Source organism: Heptranchias perlo, chromosome 16 (assembly GCF_035084215.1).
Source record: "Heptranchias perlo isolate sHepPer1 chromosome 16, sHepPer1.hap1, whole genome shotgun sequence".
In the NCBI taxonomy this organism is placed as follows: domain Eukaryota; kingdom Metazoa; phylum Chordata; class Chondrichthyes; order Hexanchiformes; family Hexanchidae; genus Heptranchias; species Heptranchias perlo.
Window position 1 is genome coordinate 66,222,797 of NC_090340.1, and position 23,123 is coordinate 66,245,919.

The window sequence follows — 23,123 nt, forward strand, 5'->3', positions numbered from 1 at the left end:
TATAAACAGGTTAGCGGATGGGCAGACAGGTGGCAGCTGAAAGTAAATGTGGAGAAGTGTGAGGTCTTAGGATGAAAAACAAGGAGTGGGAGCATAGACTTAATGGAAAGATCGCCCCCCAACCCGACTCCCGTCCACCCTGTGCCCCAACCATACGCCCCCCAACACCCGTGCCCTACCCCCGATGCCCCACCGTGGAGATAAGACACATATTTGACTGACTTACAGAGTTAGTCGACAGACCCTCCAGTTCTTGTTTAATGCGAGCAGTGACCCCATCTCCTCCTCTGTCAGCTCAAAGTCAAAAATCTGCACCAAATTACATAGAATTACATAGAATGTACAGCACAGAAACAGGCCATTCGACCCAACTGGTCTATGCCGGCGTTTTGCTCCACACGAGCCTCCTCCCTCCCTCCTTTATCTCACCCTATCTCCATATCCTTCTATTCCTTTCTGCCTCATGTGTTTATCGAGCTTCCCCTTAATTGTATCTACATTATTCACCTCAACTACTCCTTGTGCGAGTGACTTCCACATTCTCACCACTCTCTGGGTAAAGAAGTTTCTCCTGAATTCCCTATTGGATTTATTGGTGATTATCTTATATTTATGACCTCTAGTTTTGGACTCCCCCACAAGTGGAAACATTTTCTCTACGTTTATTCTATCAAACCCTTTCATTACCTTAAAGACCTCGATCAGATCACCCCTCAGCCTTCTCTTCTCTAGAGAAAAGAGCCCCAGCCTGTTCAATCTTTCCTGATGAGTATATCCTCCCAGTTCTGGTATTCTAGTAAATCTTTTTTGCACCTTCTCCAGTGCCTCTATATCCTTTTTATAATATGGAGACCAGAACTCTGCACAATACTCCAAATGGGTTTAACCAAGGTTCTATACAAGGTTAACATAACTTCCCCCCTCCCCACAAGACTGAGTCGAGATGAAGCTTCACAAACCCCCAGGAGGGGAACCTTTCACCCCAGCAAATTCCTGGTCATCTCATTGGCTGTGGCAGCTGCCGCCAGTGATTGGCTAGCAGAGATTTCACCCTCTCATTGTGCCCAAGTTGGTTTTGGAATTTTGGCAAATCTCTGCCCTGGGATTCGACAAAAATTGGAGTTGGTGGGAGGGGGAGGGGAAGAGTTGGAGGGAGGGGAGGGGGGGGGGAAGAGTTGGAGGGAGGGGAGGGGGGAGAAGAGTTGGAGGGGGGGAAGAGTTGGAGGGAGGGGAGGAGGGGGGGGAAGAGTTGGAGGGAGGGGGGGAAGAGTTGGAGGGAGGGAGGGGGGGAAGAGTTGGAGGGAGGGGGGGGGAAGAGTTGGAGGGAGGGGGGGGGGAAGAGTTGGAGGGAGGGGGGGGGGAAGAGTTGGAGGGAGGGGGGAGGAAGAGTTGGAGGGAGGGGGGGGAAGAGTTGGAGGGAGGGGGGGGGAAGAGTTGGAGGGAGGGGGGGGGAAGAGTTGGAGGGAGGGGGGGGGAAGAGTTGGAGGGAGGGGGGGGAAGAGTTGGAGGGAGGGGGGGGGAAGAGTTGGAGGGAGGGGGGGGAAGAGTTGGAGGGAGGGGGGGGAAGAGTTGGAGGGAGGGGGGGGAAGAGTTGGAGGGAGGGGGGGGAAGAGTTGGAGGGAGGGGGGGGAAGAGTTGGAGGGAGGGGGGGAAGAGTTGGAGGGAGGGGGGGAAGAGTTGGAGGGAGGGGAGGAAGAGTTGGAGGGAGGGGGGGAAGAGTTGGAGGGAGGGGGGGAAGAGTTGGAGGGAGGGGGGGGGAAGAGTTGGAGGGAGGGGGGGAAGAGTTGGAGGGAGGGGGGGGGAAGAGTTGGAGGGAGGGGGGGGAAGAGTTGGAGGGAGGGGGGGGAAGAGTTGGAGGGAGGGGGGGGAAGAGTTGGAGGGAGGGGGGGAAGAGTTGGAGGGAGGGGGGGGAAGAGTTGGAGGGAGGGGGGGGAAGAGTTGGAGGGAGGGGGGGAAGAGTTGGAGGGAGGGGGGGGAAGAGTTGGAGGGAGGGGGGGAAGAGTTGGAGGGAGGGGGGGGAAGAGTTGGAGGGAGGGGGGGGGAAGAGTTGGAGGGAGGGGGGGGGAAGAGTTGGAGGGAGGGGGGGGAAGAGTTGGAGGGAGGGGGGAAGAGTTGGAGGGAGGGGGGGAAGAGTTGGAGGGAGGGGGGAAGAGTTGGAGGGAGGGGGGGAAGAGTTGGAGGGAGGGGGGGAAGAGTTGGAGGGAGGGGGGGAAGAGTTGGAGGGAGGGGGGGGGAAGAGTTGGAGGGAGGGGGGGGAAGAGTTGGAGGGAGGGGGGGAAGAGTTGGAGGGAGGGGGGGAAGAGTTGGAGGGAGGGGGGGAAGAGTTGGAGGGAGGGGGGGGAAGAGTTGGAGGGAGGGGGGGAAGAGTTGGAGGGAGGGGGGGAAGAGTTGGAGGGAGGGGGGGGAAGAGTTGGAGGGAGGGGGGGGGGAAGAGTTGGAGGGAGGGGGGGAAGAGTTGGAGGGAGGGGGGGGAAGAGTTGGAGGGAGGGGGGGGAAGAGTTGGAGGGAGGGGGGGAAGAGTTGGAGGGAGGGGGGGGAAGAGTTGGAGGGAGGGGGGGAAGAGTTGGAGGGAGGGGGGGAAGAGTTGGAGGGAGGGGGGGGAAGAGTTGGAGGGAGGGGGGGGGGAAGAGTTGGAGGGAGGGGGGGAAGAGTTGGAGGGAGGGGGGGGAAGAGTTGGAGGGAGTGGGGGAAGAGTTGGAGGGAGTGGGGGAAGAGTTGGAGGGAGTGGGGGAAGAGTTGGAGGGAGTGGGGGAAGAGTTGGAGGGAGTGGGGGAAGAGTTGGAGGGAGTGGGGGAAGAGTTGGAGGGAGTGGGGGAAGAGTTGGAGGGAGGGGAGGGGGGGAAGAGTTGGAGGGAGGGGAGGGGGGGAAGAGTTGGAGGGAGGGGAGGGGGGAGAAGTAGTTGGGGGGTGAGAGGGGGGAGGTGATGGGAGGAGGGGCGTGGGGGGAGTAATTAGGTGTGAGGAGGTGAGGGGGTGAAGAGGTGAGGGGGTGAGGGGGGGGGGAGGTGGTGAGGGGGTGAGGAGGGGGGAGGTGGTGGGAGGGGGGAGGTGGTGGGTGGGGGAGGCGGAGGGTGGGGAGTGGGAGGGGGGGGGAAGAGGTGGGGTTCGGGGGGAAGTAGTTGGGGCATGAGAAGGCGAGGGGGTGGAGGGAGGGGCGTGGGGGGTGAGGAGGTGAGGTGGGGGGAGTTGTGAGATGGGGGCAGGATGATGCCAGGGGCCAGTTCGACTTGCCCCATTCTGCCCCTCTGCTGCTCGGGGATACCGAGGACAACTGCAGTTTGCCAAAAATCAAACATGACACCTTCCTGCTCAATGAACAAAGTTGCCGGTTACCTGGTGAGTCACTGGGGCACCAGGTTGGAGTTTCATTTAAAGACAGGATCTCTGGGCATGAATTGGTTAATTTAGTGCATTTTATGTGCAGTATTGTGACCTTTGCACTGGTGTGGTGACCTCTCATGTTGTTGGGTTTTCTCTGTGATGCAGCATCATGTAACAGGCCGCTGGGTGTGAAATGCCCGAGATTGTGTGTTCGTGCGAGATTAACCTGTGTCGGTAACTGAGGTACGAATCTGCATCAAAAGAAAATGTTTTCAGAATCGCAACAGTTCTGTCAATTCAGAAAAAGTTCCCTTCTCTGCCACATTTCGGTGTTGCTACATTCCCCAGGGTCCAGTCCCCAGTCTGCTGTTCTTGAGCTGACCAGCTCTTTCTCCTCTGTCCATACACTCAAACTCCAAAAGGGGATGCTCTACATTTAACTCTCACCACCAGTTGGGTCAAAGTGTTTTCCACTATTTACATCCTCTGACTGGTGAGTTATCGGCAGAAAGTACCTCCGCATTCTCCTGGATCCGTGCAGGCGACACACTCTTTGGAATAGTTGCTATATTTCTCTGGACATGAAAACGCAACAAGACCTGCGTGTGACAAAAGACAATTAGTTCCAGGGATAGACGTATAATGGGCGCAGAGTGGGGCTGAGTGAGAATTGGCTGTTCTCAGTCCCAGGTCATGGGTCCAAGCTCTGCCCGGAAACAGGGGATGAGGCTTTTCTCTCTACACTGGAGGAGTATGTTGTATAATTGAGTAAAATAAAGCAAGAGGTTTGACAAAGAGCCACAAGAACAGGTGGGCAGACGGGTGGGCGGGAGTGGGCAGACGGGTGGGCGGGAGTGGGCAGACGGGTGGGCGGGAGTGGGCAGACGGGTGGGTGATGCAATTTAATGTGGAGAAGAATGAGGTAATATATTTTGGGAGGAAAAAGAAAGAATGGGAATGAACACTTAATGGAAAGACACTGGTGTGAAGAGAACAGAATTTCCTGAAGGTGTGAGCACAGGCAGATAAAGCCATGAAAAGGCCAAATTTAGATTTTCTAAATAGGGATGGAGAGCACAAGAATAACAAAGTGATGAATTTATACAAAACAATGGTGAGGCCACAGTTAAAGACTATGTGCAGTTTTGGGCGCAATTACTGAAAGGATATTAAAGCCATAATGAGGAGGGTAGGGGAAAGGGCTTTTCACTGAGGGGAGCTTGGAATGCTTTGTCACAGGGAGTGGTTGAAGCAGATATTATTACATTTATTAAGAGAAAATGGGATAAATATTTGAAGCAGAGGAAGATACAGGAGAAAATGAGATTAGTTTGGGATTGATACAGGGCTATGGGGAGAGAGTGGGGCAGTGGGATTAGTTTGGGGATTGATACAGGGCTATGGGGAGAGAGTGGGGCAGTGGGATTAGTTTGGGATTGATACAGGACTATGGGGAGAGAGCGGGGCAGTGGGATTAGTTTGGGATTGATACAGGTCTATGGGGAGAGAGTGGGGCAGTGGGATTAGTTTGGGATTGATACAGGACTATGGGGAGAGAGCGGGGCAGTGGGATTAGTTTGGGATTGATACAGGTCTATGGGGAGAGAGTGGGGCAGTGGGATTAGTTTGGGATTGATACAGGGCTATGGGGAGAGAGCGGGGCAGTGGGATTAGTTTGGGATTGATACAGGTCTATGGGGAGAGTGGGGCAGTGGGATTAGTTTGGGATTGATACAGGTCTATGGGGAGAGTGGGGCAGTGGGATTAGTTTGGGATTGATACAGGTCTATGGGGAGAGAGTGGGGCAGTGGGATTATTCAGATCTTAATCTGAGTTTTCAAAAGTAGAATCTGTCCTTTTGTTTCTGGACGCTGGGTTTGTAAATGAGCTTTTTAATGAATGTACCGCATCCACCATACCTGGGCCACACTCTTCTTGTGATTCTCTGCAATCACTTTCACCACTGGATCTTTGAGAAGGTCTTTTGGGTCAGATTCATCATTCAATCTGTAACAGGAAATTATTCATAAATCCATGATTCTACCCATGATCTGAACCTGCCTCACACAGCATTCCTCAAACTCCTGACTTCAGACATGGGATAGGTTATAGCTTTGCTTCAGATCGAACGGAATACACAATAAACCCTCAGTTACAAACACACCACGGTTGTTGGATCTGCGGGTAGATGCAGCACCTGGGCTGGTAGTGACCCATTTCGATGAGGATTCTCTGAGGTTTAATCCCAGGTACTGGGCTAGAGGTGGAAACACTCCAAAGTTCTCATTACTGTGGGTGGATTTAGGACTTAACTGTAATGCCCTCAGGTTTGAATTACTTTCTTGCACTCACACATGACGACTGGCCCCTTGGGCACGAGTCACCACCAGAAGGAAGGAGGAAAGGTCTGCAAAGTTGGAGGAGGATAATTAAAGGAAAGTAACGATCTCACGAGGCCCTGTAATCTGCACTGTCTCAGACTCCTCCCCGTTTATCTAATCACACAGACGCGCGCACGGAATCATAGAAAGTTACGGCACAGAAGGAGGCCATTCGGCCCATCGTGTCCATGCCGGCCGAAAAAGAGCCACCCAGCTTAATCCCACTTTCCAGCACTTGGTCCGTAGCCCTGTAGGTTACGGCACTTCAAGTGCACATCCAGGTACTTTTTAAATGAGTTGAGGGTTTCTGCCTCTACCACCCTCTCAGGCAGTGAGTTCCAGACCCCCATCACCCTCTGGGTGAAAACATTTCTCCTCAGCTCCCCTCTAATCCTTCTACCAATTACTTTAAATCTATGCCCCCTGCTCACTGACCCCTCTGCCAAGGGAAATAGGTCCTCCCTATCCATTCTCTACCACCACCGCCACCACCATCTTCTCAAGGCAATTAGGGATGGGCAATAAATGCCGGCCTCGCCAGTGACGCCCACATCCCATGAACGAAAAAAAAAATTCTATCCAGGCCCTGTCATAATTTTATACACCTCAATTAAATCTCCCCTCAGCCTCCTTTGTTCCAAAGAAAATAACCCCAGCCTATCCAATCTTTTCTCATAGCTAAAATTCTCCAGCCCTGGCAACATCCTCGTAAATCTCCTCTGTACACTATCTAATGCAATCACATCTTTCCTGTAATGTGGTGACCAGAACTGTGCACAGTACTCAAGCTGTGGCCTAACTAGTGTTTTATACAGTTCCAGCATAACCTCCCTGCTGTTATATTCGATACCTCGGTTAATAAAGGAAAGTATCCTGTATGCCTTTTTAACCACCTTACCTACCTTCAGGGATCTGTGGACATGCACTCCAAGGTCCCTTTGTCCCTCTACACCTCTCAGTATCCTCCCATTTATTGTGTATTCCCTTTGCCTTGTTTGCCCTCCCCAAATGCATTACCTCACACTTCTCTGGATTGAATTCTATTTGCTACTTTTCTGACCAGCCCATTGATCTCTTCCTGCAGTCTACAGCTTTCCTCCTCATTATCAACCACACGGCCAATTTTTGTATCATCTGCAAACTTCTTGATCAAGCCCTCCACATTCAAGTCCAAATTATTAATATATACCACAAAAAGCAAGGGAACTTGCGAGACCCCACTGGAAACAGCCAGTTGCAAAAGCACCCATCGAACATTACCCTTTGCTTCCTGCCACTGAGCCAATTTTGGATCCAACTAGCCACTTTCCTTTGGATCCCATGGACATTTACCTTTTTGACCAGTCTGCCATATGGGAGCTTGGTAGGCCCGCAGGGGTACAGAAAGACACTGATCTTGTGAGCCCCTGTAATCTGCAGTCAGAGACTCCTCCCCATTTATCTAATCCTCTGAAGGAGTTGAAAAAAAACATAAGGAACTTCTCAAAAATGCAGCTTAGAACCAATCAAAACCCAAAAGCACAAATCTATATTAACCCAACTTTTGCATTTTGGTGGCTATTTCCATGGCCTCAGAAACAGAATAAATAGTCTCCCGCACAACATTTAATTCTCAGCATCTCTATTTCAGATACTGAGAAAACTTTTTTTAAATGAGCAAATTGATACAGTACGAACTTCACATCCTCCAGTCCTGTCATCACAGATTATCAAATCTTGGGAACTGAAAGGAATATTGAAAGCAGAGTCTGAGCAGCGGGGCTCCTTATCCCCTCATACTCACAGGGACTGTGGGCGTCCAGGAGACCCGAGTGGGCTGAAAGCTGTCACGGTGATGTCTCTGGACACACAGAATTCCACCAGTTCAGGTTGAGTCAGGTAGGGATGAAGTTCCACCTTTCAATGAAACCGACATAATGAGGATAGCAGCCGAAAAATGACCCGTGAGACACCTGACAACCACCCCCCCAACTACAGATGCACACTCTCAGACACACAATCGTATGCACACATGCACTCTTTTTGATCACTTTTTGAACCTGTGCACTAGCTTTTCGTGATTTCTCTACATCGACACCTAAATCTCTCCGTTCACCCACAGTTTTTAGTTTCCCACTATTAAGAAACTATTCCAATTTGCCTTTCCCAGATACAAAGTGGATTTTTAAAAATTCATTATGGGATGTGGGCGTCGCTGGCGAGGCCGGCATTTATTGCCCATCCCTAATTGCCCTCGAGAAGGTGGTGGTGAGCTGCCTTCCTGAACCGCTGCAGTCCATGTGGTGAAGGTTCTCCCACAGTGCTGTTAGGAAGGGAGTTCCAGGATTTTGACCTAGCGACGATGAAGGAACGGCGATATATTTCCAAGTCGGGATGGTGCGTGACTTGGAGGGGAACGTGCAGGTGGTGTTGTTCCCATGTGCCTGCTGCCTTTGCCCTTCTAGGTGGTAGAGGTCGCGGGTTTGGGAGGTGCTGTCGAAGAAGCCTTGGCGAGTTGCTGCAGTGCATTCTGTGGATGGTACACACTGCAGCCACAGTGCGCCGGTGGTGAAGGGAGTGAATGTTTAGGGTGGTGGATGGGGTGCCAATCAAGCAGGCTGCTTTGTCCTGGATGGTGTCGAGCTTCTTGAGTGTTGATGGAGCTGCACTCATCCAGGCAAGTGGAGAGTATTCCATCACACTTTTGACTTGTGCCTTGTAGATGGTGGAAAGGCTTTGGGGAGTCAGGAGGTGAGTCACTCGCTGCAGAATACCCAGCCTCTGCCCTGCTCTTGTGGCCACAGTATTTATGTGGCTGGTCCAGTTCAGTTTCTGGTCAATGGTGACCCCCAGGATGTTGATGGTGGGGGATTCGGCGATGGTAATGCCGTTGAATGTCAAGGGGAGGTGGTTAGATTCTCTCTTGTTGGAGATGGTCATTGCTTGGCACGAATGTTACTTGCCACTTATCAGCCCAAGCCTGGATGTTGTCCAGGTCCTACTGCATGTGGGCACAGACTGCTTCATTATCTGAGGGGTTGTGAATGGAACTGAACACTGTGCAATCATCAGCGAACATCCCCATTTCTGACCTTATGATGGAGGGAAGGTCATTGATGAAGCAGCTGAAGATGGTTGGGCCTAGGACACTGCCCTGAGGAACTCCTGCAGCAATGTCCTGGGGCTGAGATGATTGGCCTCCAACAAACACTATCATTACCCTTGGTGCTAAGTATGACTCCAGCCACTGGAGAGTTTTCCCCCTGATTCCCATTGACTGCAATTTTACTAGGGCTGCTTGATGCCACACTCGGTCAAAGCAGTCACTCTCACCTCACATCTGGAGTTCAGCTCTTTTGTCCGGAGCCAAATGGTCCTCATGGAACCCAAACTGAGCATCGGTGAGCAGATTATTGGTGAGTAAGTGCCACCTGATAGCACTGTCGATAAAACCTTCCATCACTTTGCTGATGATTGAGAGTAGACTGATAGGGTGGTAACTGGCCGGATTGGATTTGTCCTGCTTTTTGTGGACAGGACATACCTGGCCAATTTTTCACATTGTCGGGTAGATGCCAGTGTTGTAGCTGTACTGGAACAGCTTGGCTAGAGACGCAGCTAGTTCTGGATCACAAGGCTTCAGCACTACAGCCGGGATGTTGTCGGGGCCCATAGCCTTTGCTGTATCCAGTGCACTCAGCCGTTTCTTGATATCTCGTGGAGTGAATCGAATTGGCTGAAGACTGGCTTCTGTGATGGTGGGGATATCGGGAAGAGGCCGAGATGGATCATCCACTTGGCACTTCTGGCTGAAGGTGGTTGCAAATGTTTCAGCCTTGTCTTTTGCACTCACGTGCTGGACTCTGCCATCATTGAGGATGACATTGAGCCTCCTCCTCCCGTTAGTTGTTTAATTGTCCACCACCATGAGCTCGCACTTACTCAAACTGAACTCCCATCTTTCACAGTTTTGCCCACTCGCTCATTCTGTCCATGTCCCTTTGTAACTTCCTGTTCACAGGGATATAAATACACTTGTAGCAGTAAAACACACACACACTAGTGTCTGCAACACACGTCAGTAGCATACACATGCACAGACACGCGCACACAGAGACAGACATGCGCACACAGATATTAGTACATGTGGAGGTGGAGCAATCGGATAGTGTAACTATGGATAAAGAAGTAATACTGAAACAAACTGGTGGAACAGAGTATTGATACGGAAATGCAGCGGATGTTGTATATATGGAATTTGAAAAGGTGTTTGATAAGATGCTGTACAGGAGGCTTGTTGATAATATTAAGGCTCACGGTGTTAAACATATTGAAAATATGTTAATATTAAAATTATTGGAAATATATCACCGTTCCTTCATCATCGCTGAGTCAGAATCCTGGAACTCCCTTCCTAACAGCACTGTGGGAGAACCTTCACCACACGGACTGCAGCGGTTCAAGAAGGCGGCTCACCACCACCTTCTCAAGGGCAATTAGGGATGGGCAATAAATGCCGGCCTTGCCAGCGACGCCCACATCACATGAACGAATAATAAAAGAAACGGAGTGTGGCAGTGAGGAAAGAAAGTTGGTTAAAGGATAGAAACAGAGAGCAGTAGTTAATGGATGTTTTTTGTATTGGAAAGATGTAAACAGCGGACGACATATATATTTATATATCCCTTTGTACGTCAATTCACAGGTGATGTTGAAAAGAGATTTCATATTCTAACCTAGTAGTGAACATGGATACCTGATTGACTGCAGGAATTATTCGGGCCATCGACAGGAGTCTCTGCAGCTGGGAAATGTTAAAATTGGAAACTCCGATAGATTTCACCAGCCCTTCATCCACCAGCTGCTCCATCGCCTGCCCAACAAAAGACAAGTAACATTTCTATACAGTGAGTGTACAGCATGGCCTGTAGAATGATCTAGAACTGTCAAACTAAATCTATACCATGCCCCACAGTAAAGGCAGCGCATGCTCAACCCAATAGAATGGGCAGAACACACCCGACCCCTCAGGACAGGCCTGACCCCCTCGGCCATCACATTCCACAGGCACTCACCCTCCACGTCTCCACGTAGTCTGTCTCACTCACCAGCACTCTCCCCTCGCGTACAGGGAATATCTCACCCGAAACATTCTGTAAAAGAGAAAATCATTTATTGCGTTTAACAATTCAGGGTGAGAAATTCTCACTGATCACCAAGGAATAAAGGGTGTGGGGTATACCAGAGTGTGACAGTGAGGGGTGCGGGGTATACCAGAGTGTGACAGTGAGGGGTGTGGGGTATACCAGAGTGTTACAGTGAGGGGTGCGGGGTATACCAGAGTGTGACAATGAGGGGTGCGGGGTATACCAGAGTGTGACAGTGAGGGGTGTGGGGTATACCAGAGTGTGACAATGAGGGGTGCGGGGTATACCAGAGTGTGACAATGAGGGGTGCGGGGTATACCAGAGTGTGACAGTGAGGGGTGCGGGGTATACCAGAGTGTTACAGTGAGGGGTGTGGGGTATACCAGAGTGTTACAGTGAGGGGTGTGGGGTATACCAGAGTGTGACAGTGAGGGGTGCAGGGTATACCAAAGTGTGACAGTGAGGGGTGCGGGGTATATCAGAGTGTGAGAGCGAGGGGTGCGGGGTATACCAGAGTGTGACAGTGAGGGGTGCGGGGTATACCAGAGTGTTACAGTGAGGGGTGCGGGGTATACCAGAGTGTTATATCAGACATTTCCGGCCCGAGGAAGGAGACATTGCTGGACTTGGTTCTGGGGAATGAGGTGGGCCAAGTGGAGCAAGTGTCAGTGGGGGAGCATTTAGGGAGCAGCGATCATAGTATCATAAGGTTTAAAATAGCTATGGAAAAGGACACAGACCACTCTAAAATAAAAATACTCAATTGGAGGAGGGCCAATTTCAGTGGGATGAGAACAGATCTGGCCCGGGTAAACTGGAATCAAAGATTGGCAGGCAAAACTGTAATTGAAAAGTGGGCGGCCTTTAAAGAGGAGATGGTTTGGGTACAGTCTCGGGACATTCCCACTAGGGGGAAAGGAGGGCAACTAAAGCCAGAGCTCCCTGGATGACGAAAGAGATAGAGAGTAAGATGAAACTGAAAAAAGGGCATATGACAGATGTCAGGTTGATAACACAAGTGAGAACCAGGCTGAATATAGAAAGTTCAGAGGGGAAGTGAAAAAGGAAATAAGAGGGGCAAAGAGAGAGTATGAGAATAGACTAGCAGCCAACATAAAAGGGAATCCAAAAGTTTTCTACAGGCATGTAAACAGTAAATGGGTAGTAAGAGGAGGGGTGGGGCCGATTAAGGACCATAAAGGAGATCTACTCATGGAGGCAGAGGGAATGGCTGAGGTAGTAAATGAGTACTTCGCATCTGTCTTTACCAAGGAAGAAGACGCTGCCACAGTCTCAGTAAAGGAAGATATAGCTGAGATACTGGATGGGCTAAAAATTGATAAAGAAGAGGTACTTGAAAATCTAGCTGTACTTAAAGTAGGTAAGTCACCTGATCTGGATGAGATGCATCCTAGGTTGCTGAGGGAAGTAAGGGTGGAAATTGCAGAGCTGCTGGCCATAATCTTCCAAACATCCTTAGATATGGGGGTGGTGCCAGAGGTCTGGAGAATTGCAAATGTTACACCCTTGTTCAAAAAAGGGTGCAAGGATAAACCCAGCAACTACAGGCCAGTCAGTTTAACCTCAGTGGTGGGGAAACTTCTGGAATCGATAATCCGGGACAGAATTAACAGTCACTTGGACGAGTGTGGATTGATTAGGGAAAGCCAGCACGGATTTGTTAAAGGCAAATTGTGTTCAACTAACCTGATTGAGTTTTTTGGTAAGGAAATAGAGAGGGTAGATGAGGGCAATGCGGTTGATGTGGTGTATATGGACTTTCAAAAGGCGTTTGATAAAGTGCCGCATGGTAGGCTTATCATCAAGATTGCGGCCCATGGAATAAAGGGAGCAGTAGCAACATGGATACAGAATTGGCTAAGGGACAGGAAACAGAGAGTAGTGGTGAACAGTTGTTTTTCGGACTGGAGGGAGGTGTACAGTGGTGTTCCCCAGGGGTCACTGCTTTTCTTGATATATATTAATGACTTGGATTTGGTTGTACAGGGCACAATTTCAAAATTTACAGATGACACAAAACTTGGAAGGGTAGTAAACAGTGAGGAGGATAGTGATAGACTTCAAGAGGATATAGACAGGCTGGTGGCATGGGCAGACACATGGCAGATGAAATTTAACGCAGGGAAGTGCGAAGTGATACATTTCGGTAGGAAGAACGAGGAGAGGCAATATAAACTAGAGGGCACAACTCTAAAAGGGGTACAGGATCAGAGAGATCTGGGGGTAAAAGTGCACAAATCATTGAAGATGGCAGGGCAGGTTGAGAAAGCGGTTAAAAAAGCATACGGGATCCTGGGCTTTATAAATATAGGCATAGAGTACATAAGTATGGAAGTCATGATGAACCTTTATAAAACACTGGTTTGACCACAACTGCATTTTAGGAAAGATGTGAAGGCCTTAGAGAGGGTGCAGAAGAGATTTACTAGAATGATTCCATGGATGAGGGACTTTAGCAACGTGGATAGACTGGAGAAGCTGGGGTTGTTCTCCTTGGAACAGAGAAGGTTGAGAGGAGATTTGATCGAGGTATTCAAAATCATGAACGGTCTAGACAGAGTAGATAGAGAGAAACTGTTCCTATTGGAGGAAGGGTCAAGAACCAGAGGACATAGATTTAAGGTGATTCGCAAAACAACCAAAGGCGACATTAGGAAAAACTTTTTTTACACAGCGAGTGGTTAGGATCAGGAATGCACTGCCCGAGGGGGTGGTGGAGGCAGATTCAATCATGGCCTTCAAAAGGGAACTGGATAAGTACTTGAAAGGAAAATGTTTGCAGGGCTACAGGGATAGAGGGGGGAGTGGGACGAGCTGGATTGCTCTTGCATAGAGCCCGCACGGACTCGATGGGCCGAACGGCCTCCTTCTGTGCTGTAATCTTTCTATGATTCTAATTTGCCCTCAATTTAACATTGTCGTTAAAAAGAGACGTTAGGAGAAATTTCTTTATGCAGCAGGTTGGAGCTTGGAATACCTTACCACAGGGAGTGGTCGAGGCAGAGACTAATGCATTTATTACGGGAAAATTGGATAAATGAAGCAGATGAAGATATAGGATTCAGGGCTCTTGGGAGACAGGAAAGTGGGATCAGTTTCGGATTGTGCCAGCAAAGCGCCTGCACAGACACGATGGGCTGAATTTTACAATTTCATTGTAAAATTCTCATTTTTGAGTTCCAGTCCCTCCGTGGCCTTACCCGTCCCAATCCCGGTCATCTTCTCCAGTCCTGCAACCCTCCGAGATCTCTGTACCTCCAACTCTGGCCTCTGATGCATCTCACTCCTTTCGGCTCACCATTGGCAGCTGTCCCTTTAGCCGTCTAGGCCCAAACTTTGGGAAGTCCCTCCCAAAACCTCCCACTTTTCTTCCCCTCCTTAAAACCTACCTTTTTGACCAAGCTTTGAGTCACCCCCATCCCAATATCTCCTCTGGCTCGGTGTTATTTTTTTTTCAGGGTATCCGGACCAGGGTGACTCTTTGTGTCCTCCTCACTGCTTACTTTCCCACCTAGCTTTGTATCATGAGCAAACTTGGATACACCAGACTGTAACAGTGAGGGGTGTGGGGTATATCAGAGTGTTACAGTGAGGGGTGTGGGGTATATCAGACTGTAACAGTGAGGGGTGTGGGGTATATCAGAGTGTAACAGTGAGGGGTGTGGGGTATATCAGAGTGTTACAGTGAGGGGTGTGGGGTATATCAGAGTGTTACAGTGAGGGGTGTGGGGTATATCAGAGTGTTACAGTGAGGGGTGTGGGGTATATCAGACTGTAACAGTGAGGGGTGTGGGGTATATCAGAGTGTTACAGTGAGGGGTGTGGGGTATATCAGAGTGTTACAGTGAGGGGTGTGGTGTATATCAGACTGTAACAGTGAGGGGTGTGGGGTATATCAGACTGTTACAGTGAGGGGTGTGGGGTATATCAGAGTCATGATGTGGAGATGCCGGTGATGGACTGGGGTTGACAATTGTAAACAATTTTACAACACCAAGTTATAGTCCAGCAATTTTATTTTAAATTCACAAGCTTTCGGAGGCTTCCTCCTTAGTCAGGTTTCACATCGTTCACCTGACGAAGGAGGAAGCCTCCGAAAGCTTGTGAATTTAAAATAAAATTGCTGGACTATAACTTGGTGTTGTAAAATTGTATATCAGAGTGTTAGTGAGGGGTGTGAGGTATGTCATAGTGTTACAATGAGGGGTGTGAGGTATATCAGAGTGCTACAGTGAGGGGTGTGAGGTATATCAGAGTGCTACAGTGAGGGGTGTGAGGTATATCAGAGTGTTACAGTGAGGGGTGTGGGGTATGTCATAGTGTTACAGTGAGGGGTATGTCATAGTGTTACAGTGAGGGGTGTGGGGTATATCAGTGTTACAGTGAGGGGTGTGGGGTATATCAGAGTGTTACAGTGAGGGGTGTGGGGTATATCAGAGTGTTACAGTGAGGGGTGTGGGGTATATCAGTGTTACAGTGAGGGGTGTGGGGTATATCAGTGTTACAGTGAGGGGTGTGGGGTATATCAGAGTGTTACAGTGAGGGTTGTGGGGTATATCAGAGTGTTACAGTGAGGGGTGTGGGGTATGTCATAGTGTTACAGTGAGGGGTGTGGGGTATGTCATAGTGTTACAGTGAGGGGTGTGGGGTATGTCAGTGAGGAGCTAAGGCCTTAAGTGGCTGAGAGTGAGACGAGTGATATTATGATGGATAAAAGGGAAATTTTAGGTAAGTTATTTGAGCTGGAGAGATAAAACACCAGGGCCAAATGGGATAATCCCAGAATCCTGAGGGAGCAGACCGCAGAGTCCAGCAATGATATTTCAGACCCCACTGAGAGTGGATGTTAGCCGGACTGGAGAGTGACCAGTGTAAGACCCATTTTTAAAAAGGGAGAGCGTTAATCTGGGTAACTACAAGCCAGTTAGTTTAACATCTGTGGCTGGAAAGTCTTTTTTTATTCGTTCACGGGATGTGGGCATCGCTGGCGAGGCTGGCATTTATTGCCCATCCCTAATTGCCCTTGAGAAGGTGGTGGTGAGCCGCCTTCTTGAACCGCTGCAGTCCGTGTGGTGAAGGTTCTCCCACAGTGCTGTTAGGAAGGGAGTTCCAGGATTTTGACCCAGCGACGATGAAGGAACGGCGATATATTTCCAAGTCGGGATAGTGTGTGACTTGGAGGGGAACGTGCAGGTGGTGTTGTTCCCATGTGCCTGCTGCTCTTGTCCTTCTAGGTGGTAGAGGTCGTGGGTTTGGGAGGTGCTGTCGAAGAAGCCTTGGCGAGTTGCTGCAGTGCATCCAGTGGATGGTACACACTGCAGCCACTGTGCGCCGGTGGTGAAGGGAGTGAATGTTTAGGGTGGTGGATGGGGTGCCAATCAAGCAGGCTGCTTTATCTTGGATGGTGTCGAGCTTCTTGAGTGTTGTTGGAGCTGCACTCATCCAAGCAAGTGGAGAGTATTCCATCACACTCCTGACTTGTGCCTTGTAGATGGTGGAAAGGCTTTGGGGAGTCAGGAGGCGAGTCACTCACCGCAGAATACCCAGCCTCTGACCTGCTCTCGTAGCCACAGTATTTATATGGCTGGTCCAGTTAAGTTTCTGGTCAATGGTGACCCCCAGGATGTTGATGGTGGGGGATTCGGCAATGGTAATGCCGTTGAATGTCAAGGGGAGGTGGTTAGACTCTCTCTTGTTCGAGATGGTCATTGCCTGGCACTTATCTGGAGCGAATGTTACTTGCCACTTATCAGCCCAAACTTGGATGTTGTCCAGGTCTTGCTGCATGCGGGCTCGGACTGCTTCATTATCTGAGGGGTTGCGAATGGAACTGAACACTGTGCAATCATCAGCCAACATCCCCATTTCTGACCTTATGATGGAGGGAAGGTCATTGGTGAAGCAGCTGAAGATGGTTGGGCCTAGGACACTGCCCTGAGGAACTCCTGCAGCAATGTCCTGGGGCTGAGATGATTGGCCTCCAACAACCACTACCATCTTCCTTTGTGCTAGGTATGACTCCAGCCACTGGAGAGTTTTCCCCCTGATTCCCATTGACTTCAATTTTACATGGGCTCCTTGGTGCCACACTCGGTCAAATGCTGCCTTGATGTCAAGGGCAGTCACTCTCACCTCACCTCTGGAATTCAGCTCTTTTGTCCATGTTTGGACCAAGGCTGTAATGAGGTCTGGAGCCGAGTGGTCCTGGCGGAACCCAACTGAGCATCGGTGAGCAGGTTATTAGTGAATAAGTGCCGCTTGATAGCACTGTTATAAGAACTTAAGAAATAGGAGCAGGAGTAGGCCAATCGGCCCCTCGAGCCTGCTCCGCCATTCAATAAGATCATGGCTGATCTGATCCTAACCTCAAATCTAAATTCATGTCCAATTTCCTGCCCGCTCCCCGTAACCCCTAATTCCCTTTACTTCTAGGAATCTGTCTATTTCTGTTTTAAATTTATTTAATGATGTAGCTTCCACAGCTTCCTGGGGCAGCAAATTCCACAGACCTACTACCCTCTGAGTGAAGAAGTTTCACCTCATCTCAGTTTTGAAAGAGCAGCCCCTTATTCTAAGATTATGCCCCCTAGTTCTAGTTTCACCCATCCTTGGGAACATCCTTACCGCATCCACCCGATCAAGCCCCTTCACAATCTTATATGTTTCAATAAGATCGCCTCTCATTCTTCTGAACTCCAATGAGTAGAGTCCCAATCTACTCAACCTCTCCTCATATGTCCACCCCCTCATCCCCGGGATTAACCGAGTGAACCTTCTTTGTACTGCCTCGAGAGCAAGTATGTCTTTTCTTAAGAATGGACACCAAAACTGTATGCAGTATTCCAGGTGCGGTCTCACCAATACCTTATATAACTGCAGCAATACCTCCCTGTTTTTATATTCTATCCCCCTAGCAATAAAAGCCAACATTCCGTTGGCCTTCTTGATCACCTGCTGCACCTGCATACTAACTTTTTGATTTTCTTGCACTGGGACCCCCAGATCCCTTTGTACTGCAGTACTTTCCAGTTTCTCGCCATTACGATAACTTGCTCTCTGATTTTTCCTGCCAAAGTGCATAACCTCACATTTTCCAATATTGTATTGCATCTGCCAAATCTCCGCCCACTCACCCAGCCTGTCTATATCCCCTTGTAGGTTTTTTATGTCCTCCTCACTCTCTACTTTCCCTCCCATCTTTGTATCATCTGCAAACTTTGATACATTACACTCTGTCCCCTCCTCCAAATCGTTAATATAGATTGTAAAGAGTTGGGGACCCAGCACCGACCCCTGCGGAACACCACTGGCTACTGGTTGCCAGTCTGAGAATGAACCATTTATCCCAACTCTCTGCTTCCTGTTAGATAACCAATCCTCCACCCATGCCAGAATATTACCCCCACCTTCCATCACTTTGCTGATGATTGAGAGTCGACTGATGGGGCGGTAATTGGCCGGATTGGATTTATCCTGCTTTTTGTGGACAGGACATACCTGGGCAATTTTCCACATTGTCAGGTAGATTCCAGTGTTGTAGCTGTACTGGAACAGCTTGGCTAGAGGCGCAGCTAGTTCTGGAGCACAAGTCTTCAGCACTACAGCTGGGATGTTGTTGGGGCCCATAGCCTTTGCTGTATCCAGTGCACTCAGCCGTGTCTTGATATCACGTGGAGTGAATCGAATTGGCTGAAGACTGGCTTCTGTGATGGTGGGGATATCGGGAGGAGGTCGAGATGGATCATCCACTCGGCACTTCTGGCTGAAGATAGTTGCAAACGCTTCAGCCTTGTCTTTTGCACTCACGTGCTGGACTCCGCCATCATTGAGGATGGGGATGTTTGCAGAGCCTCCTCCTCCCGTTAGTTGTTTAATTGTCCACCACCATTCACGACTGGATGTTGCAGGACTGCAGAGCTTTGATCTGATCCGTTGGTTGTGGAATCGCTTAGCTCTGTCTATAGCGTGTTGCTTCCGCTGTTTAGCATGCATGTAGTCCTGAGTTGTAGCTTCACCAGGATGGCACCTCATTTTTCGGTACGCCTGGTGCTGCTCCTGGCATGCTCTTCTACACTCCTCATTGAACCAGGGTTGATCCCCTGGCTTGTTGGTAATGGTAGAGTGAGGAATATGCCGGATGAAATTTCCAGGTATCTGGATAAAGAGAAAATAGTTAGAAGGAGCCAGCACAGATTTCAGAAGGAACAATCGTGTTCAACAAACTTCATACAATGTTTTGAGGAGGTTACAGACATGGTAGATGGGGGATACAGTGGATGGAGTGTTCATGGACTTCAGGGAAACCTTTAACAAGGTCTCTCACGGGAGATCACTGGAGATGATTAAGGGATATTGAATTGGTTGGGGTGGGGGTGGGGGGGGGAAGATAGCAAATTGGATTAAAAACTGGTCAGAAGGGAGAAGAGAGAAAGCCGGAATTAGGGCAGTTTCTCGCAGTGGTGTCCCACAGGTTCTGATCGGAGGCCACTTTTGTTCACTGCGTATATCAATAATTTGGATATAGGGCTAGAGGGAGTGGTGTTAAATTTGCAGATGATACTAAAATAGGAGGAATAGTTAATTCTTTCAAAGACCAAAGGAAACTGCAAAGGGATTTTGATAAGATGGGAAATGGCTAAGAAGTGACAGATGGAATTCAATGTCAGTGTGAGGTGATATATTTTGGTAAAATAAAACAGCATTAATGATACTGTGAATGGGAGTGGGGTCGGGGCTGGAGGGGAGTGGAGGGAATGGGGGGACATTAAACGCAGCCCCTCTGGTTGATAAGGGTGTAAAACAAAAAGCTAATGGAATTCTAGGTTTTATCTCGAGGTGTAGAATATAAAAGTCCAGAAGTTATAATGAGCCTGTTTGAAACCTTAAGGCCTCAGTGAGAGGACGGTGTGCAGTCTTGGGCTCCACACTATAGGAAGGATATCGAGACTTTAGACAGGGGACAGCACAGATTCACAATGTGGGAAATACAAATACAAAGAAAGACTTGAAAATGGAGTCTTTCTTCATTGGAACAACACAGATTATGGGGAGATACGATAGCTGTGTTTAGAATCAATGAAAGGATGATTTTCTCTCCCCCCATGCCCTTTCCTGAAAATGCTGATTCCTGCATGGATTCGTTCCATGGGAGTGAGCTGCCCACAATAGACTCATCTTTATCTGAGATAAGATCTTTATCTCCATTGTCCTATTCATCTAAATAAAAACTTAATTTCACACAAAGCTATTGCTAGTTTGTAGAAAGAATCATGAAGATTAAGAAAATTAAGTTAATTTAAATGATCCTCGCAAATTTGAGTGAGTTTTTGGAATGAATGGTTTAAATTGAAGGCTGCAATTCACTGTCTCACCAGCTGCCAGCGCTGTTACCCTTTGGAAACAGGCTGCAGAGAATTACAGAAACAACAAACATTTCACCCCTGGGATGGACAACTGGACAAATGGACAGGACCGCACTGGACTCGATGAGAAGGGGACCAGCTTCTCCTCATATAGAATCCCCTACCGCTCACAATCAATCCCATACCTCCACAGAAAGCATCTCACTGCTCCGTGTTCTGAACACTCCCATTCTCTGCAATGATGTGGAGATGCCGGTGATGGACTGGGGTTGACAATTGTAAACAATTTTACAACACCAAGTTATAGTCCAGCAATTTTATTTTAAATTCACAAGCTTTCGGAGATTTTCTCCTTCCTCAGGCAAATGTTTTCTCCTTCCTCAGGCAAACATTTGCCTGAGGAAGGAGAAAATCTCCGAAAGCTTGTGAATTTAAAATAAAATTGCTGGACTATAACTTGGTGTTGTAAAATTGTTTACAATTCTCTGCAATGATAGCGCAATGTGCTCCCCTTCAACTAGTATCCTGGGTCAAGTATGTGAAAGGTTAAGATGTCCTGGGTTAAGATTGAGGTGAAAGGTTAGACAGTGACTGACTGCACTGTGATTTCACAGTAACTGAACTTGCCTGGAACCCAACAGGAAAGTGGATGAGGTAGAGGTCCAGGTAAGTAAGCTGCAAGTCAGAGAGAGTTTCCATCAAACTCTGCTTCACATCCTCCGGAGCATGGAATGTGCACCACAGCTGGAAGAGAGAACACAACTTATGGAACATCTGGATCTGTACATACAGAACATTAACCTACTGCAGGCCTGTCGAATTCTAGCTACAAGTTTCACTTCCTACTTGGAGTTTAAGAACAATGAGCAGTTTTTAGACAGCGCTATTTATAATTCAGCTTTTGCAAAAGGCTCCCCTGTTAACTGTCCTGTCCAAAAGCAGATGGAACTGACGCTTATCTGAGTCCCATTTCACTGACCTCAAACATCACCACCAATATTGTATTATAATAAATTCAGGTTCATTGTTGCAGTGTTTGGTCAAACTGGGACTAGTACTCACTTAGTGTTTGGTCCTGGTGTGAAACACAAGAATGCACAACCACGACTCAGCTATCTTACACCTACAAATCACTCACTATTGCTGGTAAACACATCCCTTACTGCATTGGAACATCTGCTGATAGTCAATGAGCTGCTGAATTTTTAAAATCAATGGACTGAAATACACAGATGTGCGACTAACACTTACTTTACTCACTATGAACAAGTCGTTTCTTGTAACCACTCCTTCATCAATCTTCTTCTTGAGGGCAGCCCCCACCTCTGCCTCATTCCTGTATGAATAAGCTCCATCAACGTGCCTGTAACCAGCATCGATAGCAACGGAAACAGCCTCACCCACCTCTCCAGGCTCTGACTGTACAAAACAAATACTCCAGAAATCAGCCTGGGCAGCAGAAAACTAGCAAAAAATGACAAATGGTCAAGAAATCCTAACCATCGGTGCCAAGAGTGCAGACAACATGCAACCAGGGCTGACAGGAGGTGGGTGATGGTACAAAGGGAGCAGCCGAGGTACAGCCCACTCAAACCCTGACCATGACCCCAACCCAACCCAAGCCGACCCTCATCCCCGAATAAATAAGTAGGCTGCACTTATCAGCAAATTAGAGTCAGGGCAATAAGGTCCTCATGTAAATATGTTAATTTACTGCTGGCAGCTTGCACTTATTTCATGCCAGACAGACACCAACACAATACACACTGAGGGGCACCAGGGCAGAAATCTTAGCCTCTTTCAGCCCTCCTCAGTTACATTGTGGTCAGCACGGGTTAGATACAGAGTAAAGCTCCCTCTACAATGTCCCGTCAAACACTCCCAGGGCAGGTACAGGGTTAGATACAGAGTAAAGCTCCCTCTACACTGTCCCATCAAACACTCCCAGGGCAGGTACAGCACGGGTTAGATACAGAGTAAAGTGATAGTAGGGGTTAAGGGTAGTTACTCAGACTGGCAAAAGATGGGAAGTGGTGTTCCACAGGGATCGGTGCTGGGACCACTGTTGTTCACAATTTACATCAACGATTTGGACTCAGGAATCGGAAATACAATTTCAAAATTTGCAGACGACACCAAATTGGGGGGTATAATTAATACAAAGGGAGAATGCGGCAAAATGCAAGAAGACATTAATAAACTTGCAGAATGGGTGTATAATTGGCAAATTAATTTCAATATCGAGAAACTTCAGCTCAGAGTTGTTGAGCTGGAGTCCGAGCTACAGATATTGTGATACATCAGGGAGGGGAGAGTTACCTGGACACTCTGACCCAGGAGGCAGTCACATCCCTTAGAATTGGTAGTACTTTAGATTCATTCAGTGGTCAGAGACAGGAGGATGTGACTGCGGGTCAGGCAGGTATGGGACCCAGGATCCAGTGATGGAGGAGCCTCAGTACTTGACCTCGTCTAAAAGGTACAAGGTACTTGCTACCTATGTGGATGAGAACAAAGACTGCAGGGAGGATGGGCAAACTGACCACAGCACTGTGGTACAGGAGGCCATTCAAGTGGGAGGAGTTAAAAGGAATGTATAGTCAGGGGGACAGATACTGTTCTCTGTAGTCGCGACCGGGAGTCCCGAGGGCTGTGTTGTCTGTCCTGTGCCAGGGTTAAGGACATCTCCTCGCTGCTGGAAAAGAACCTGGAGCATGAGGGGGAGGATCCAGTTGTCATGGTCCACATAAGAAGCAACGACATAGGTAGAACTAGGAATGAGGTTCTGCTGAGACAGTTTGAGGAGCTAGGGTCTAAATTAATAAGCAGAACCTCAAAAGGTCTCTGGATTACTATCTGAGCCATATGCAAATTGGCATTGGGACAAGCAGAACAGAGAGTTAAATGCATGG

At 48.6% G+C, this 23,123-nt stretch overlaps 1 protein-coding gene and 1 long non-coding RNA gene across 3 annotated transcripts in view; one reads left to right on the forward strand and one right to left on the reverse strand.

Moving 5' to 3' along the window:
* Window positions 1-23,123, reverse strand: part of LOC137333851 (aldo-keto reductase family 1 member B1-like) — a 61,856-nt gene that overhangs the window by 6,628 nt on the left and 32,105 nt on the right. The window contains exons 2-10 of the mRNA XM_067998240.1: window positions 21,463-21,630; window positions 20,839-20,955; window positions 18,347-19,003; window positions 10,757-10,834; window positions 10,438-10,554; window positions 7,486-7,598; window positions 5,241-5,328; window positions 3,837-3,920; window positions 227-309 (exon numbers count right to left, since the gene is read on the reverse strand). Of these exons, the coding sequence (XP_067854341.1) occupies window positions 227-309; window positions 3,837-3,920; window positions 5,241-5,328; window positions 7,486-7,598; window positions 10,438-10,554; window positions 10,757-10,834; window positions 18,347-19,003; window positions 20,839-20,955; window positions 21,463-21,630 (1,505 nt within the window). The remainder of the gene's footprint in view (window positions 1-226; window positions 310-3,836; window positions 3,921-5,240; window positions 5,329-7,485; window positions 7,599-10,437; window positions 10,555-10,756; window positions 10,835-18,346; window positions 19,004-20,838; window positions 20,956-21,462; window positions 21,631-23,123) is intronic.
* LOC137333854 (uncharacterized) overlaps window positions 10,392-23,123 on the forward strand; it is a 63,185-nt gene continuing 50,453 nt past the window's right edge. For both annotated transcript variants that reach the window (XR_010965997.1, XR_010965998.1), the window contains exon 1: window positions 10,392-10,588. This is a non-coding gene — a long non-coding RNA (uncharacterized lncRNA). The remainder of the gene's footprint in view (window positions 10,589-23,123) is intronic.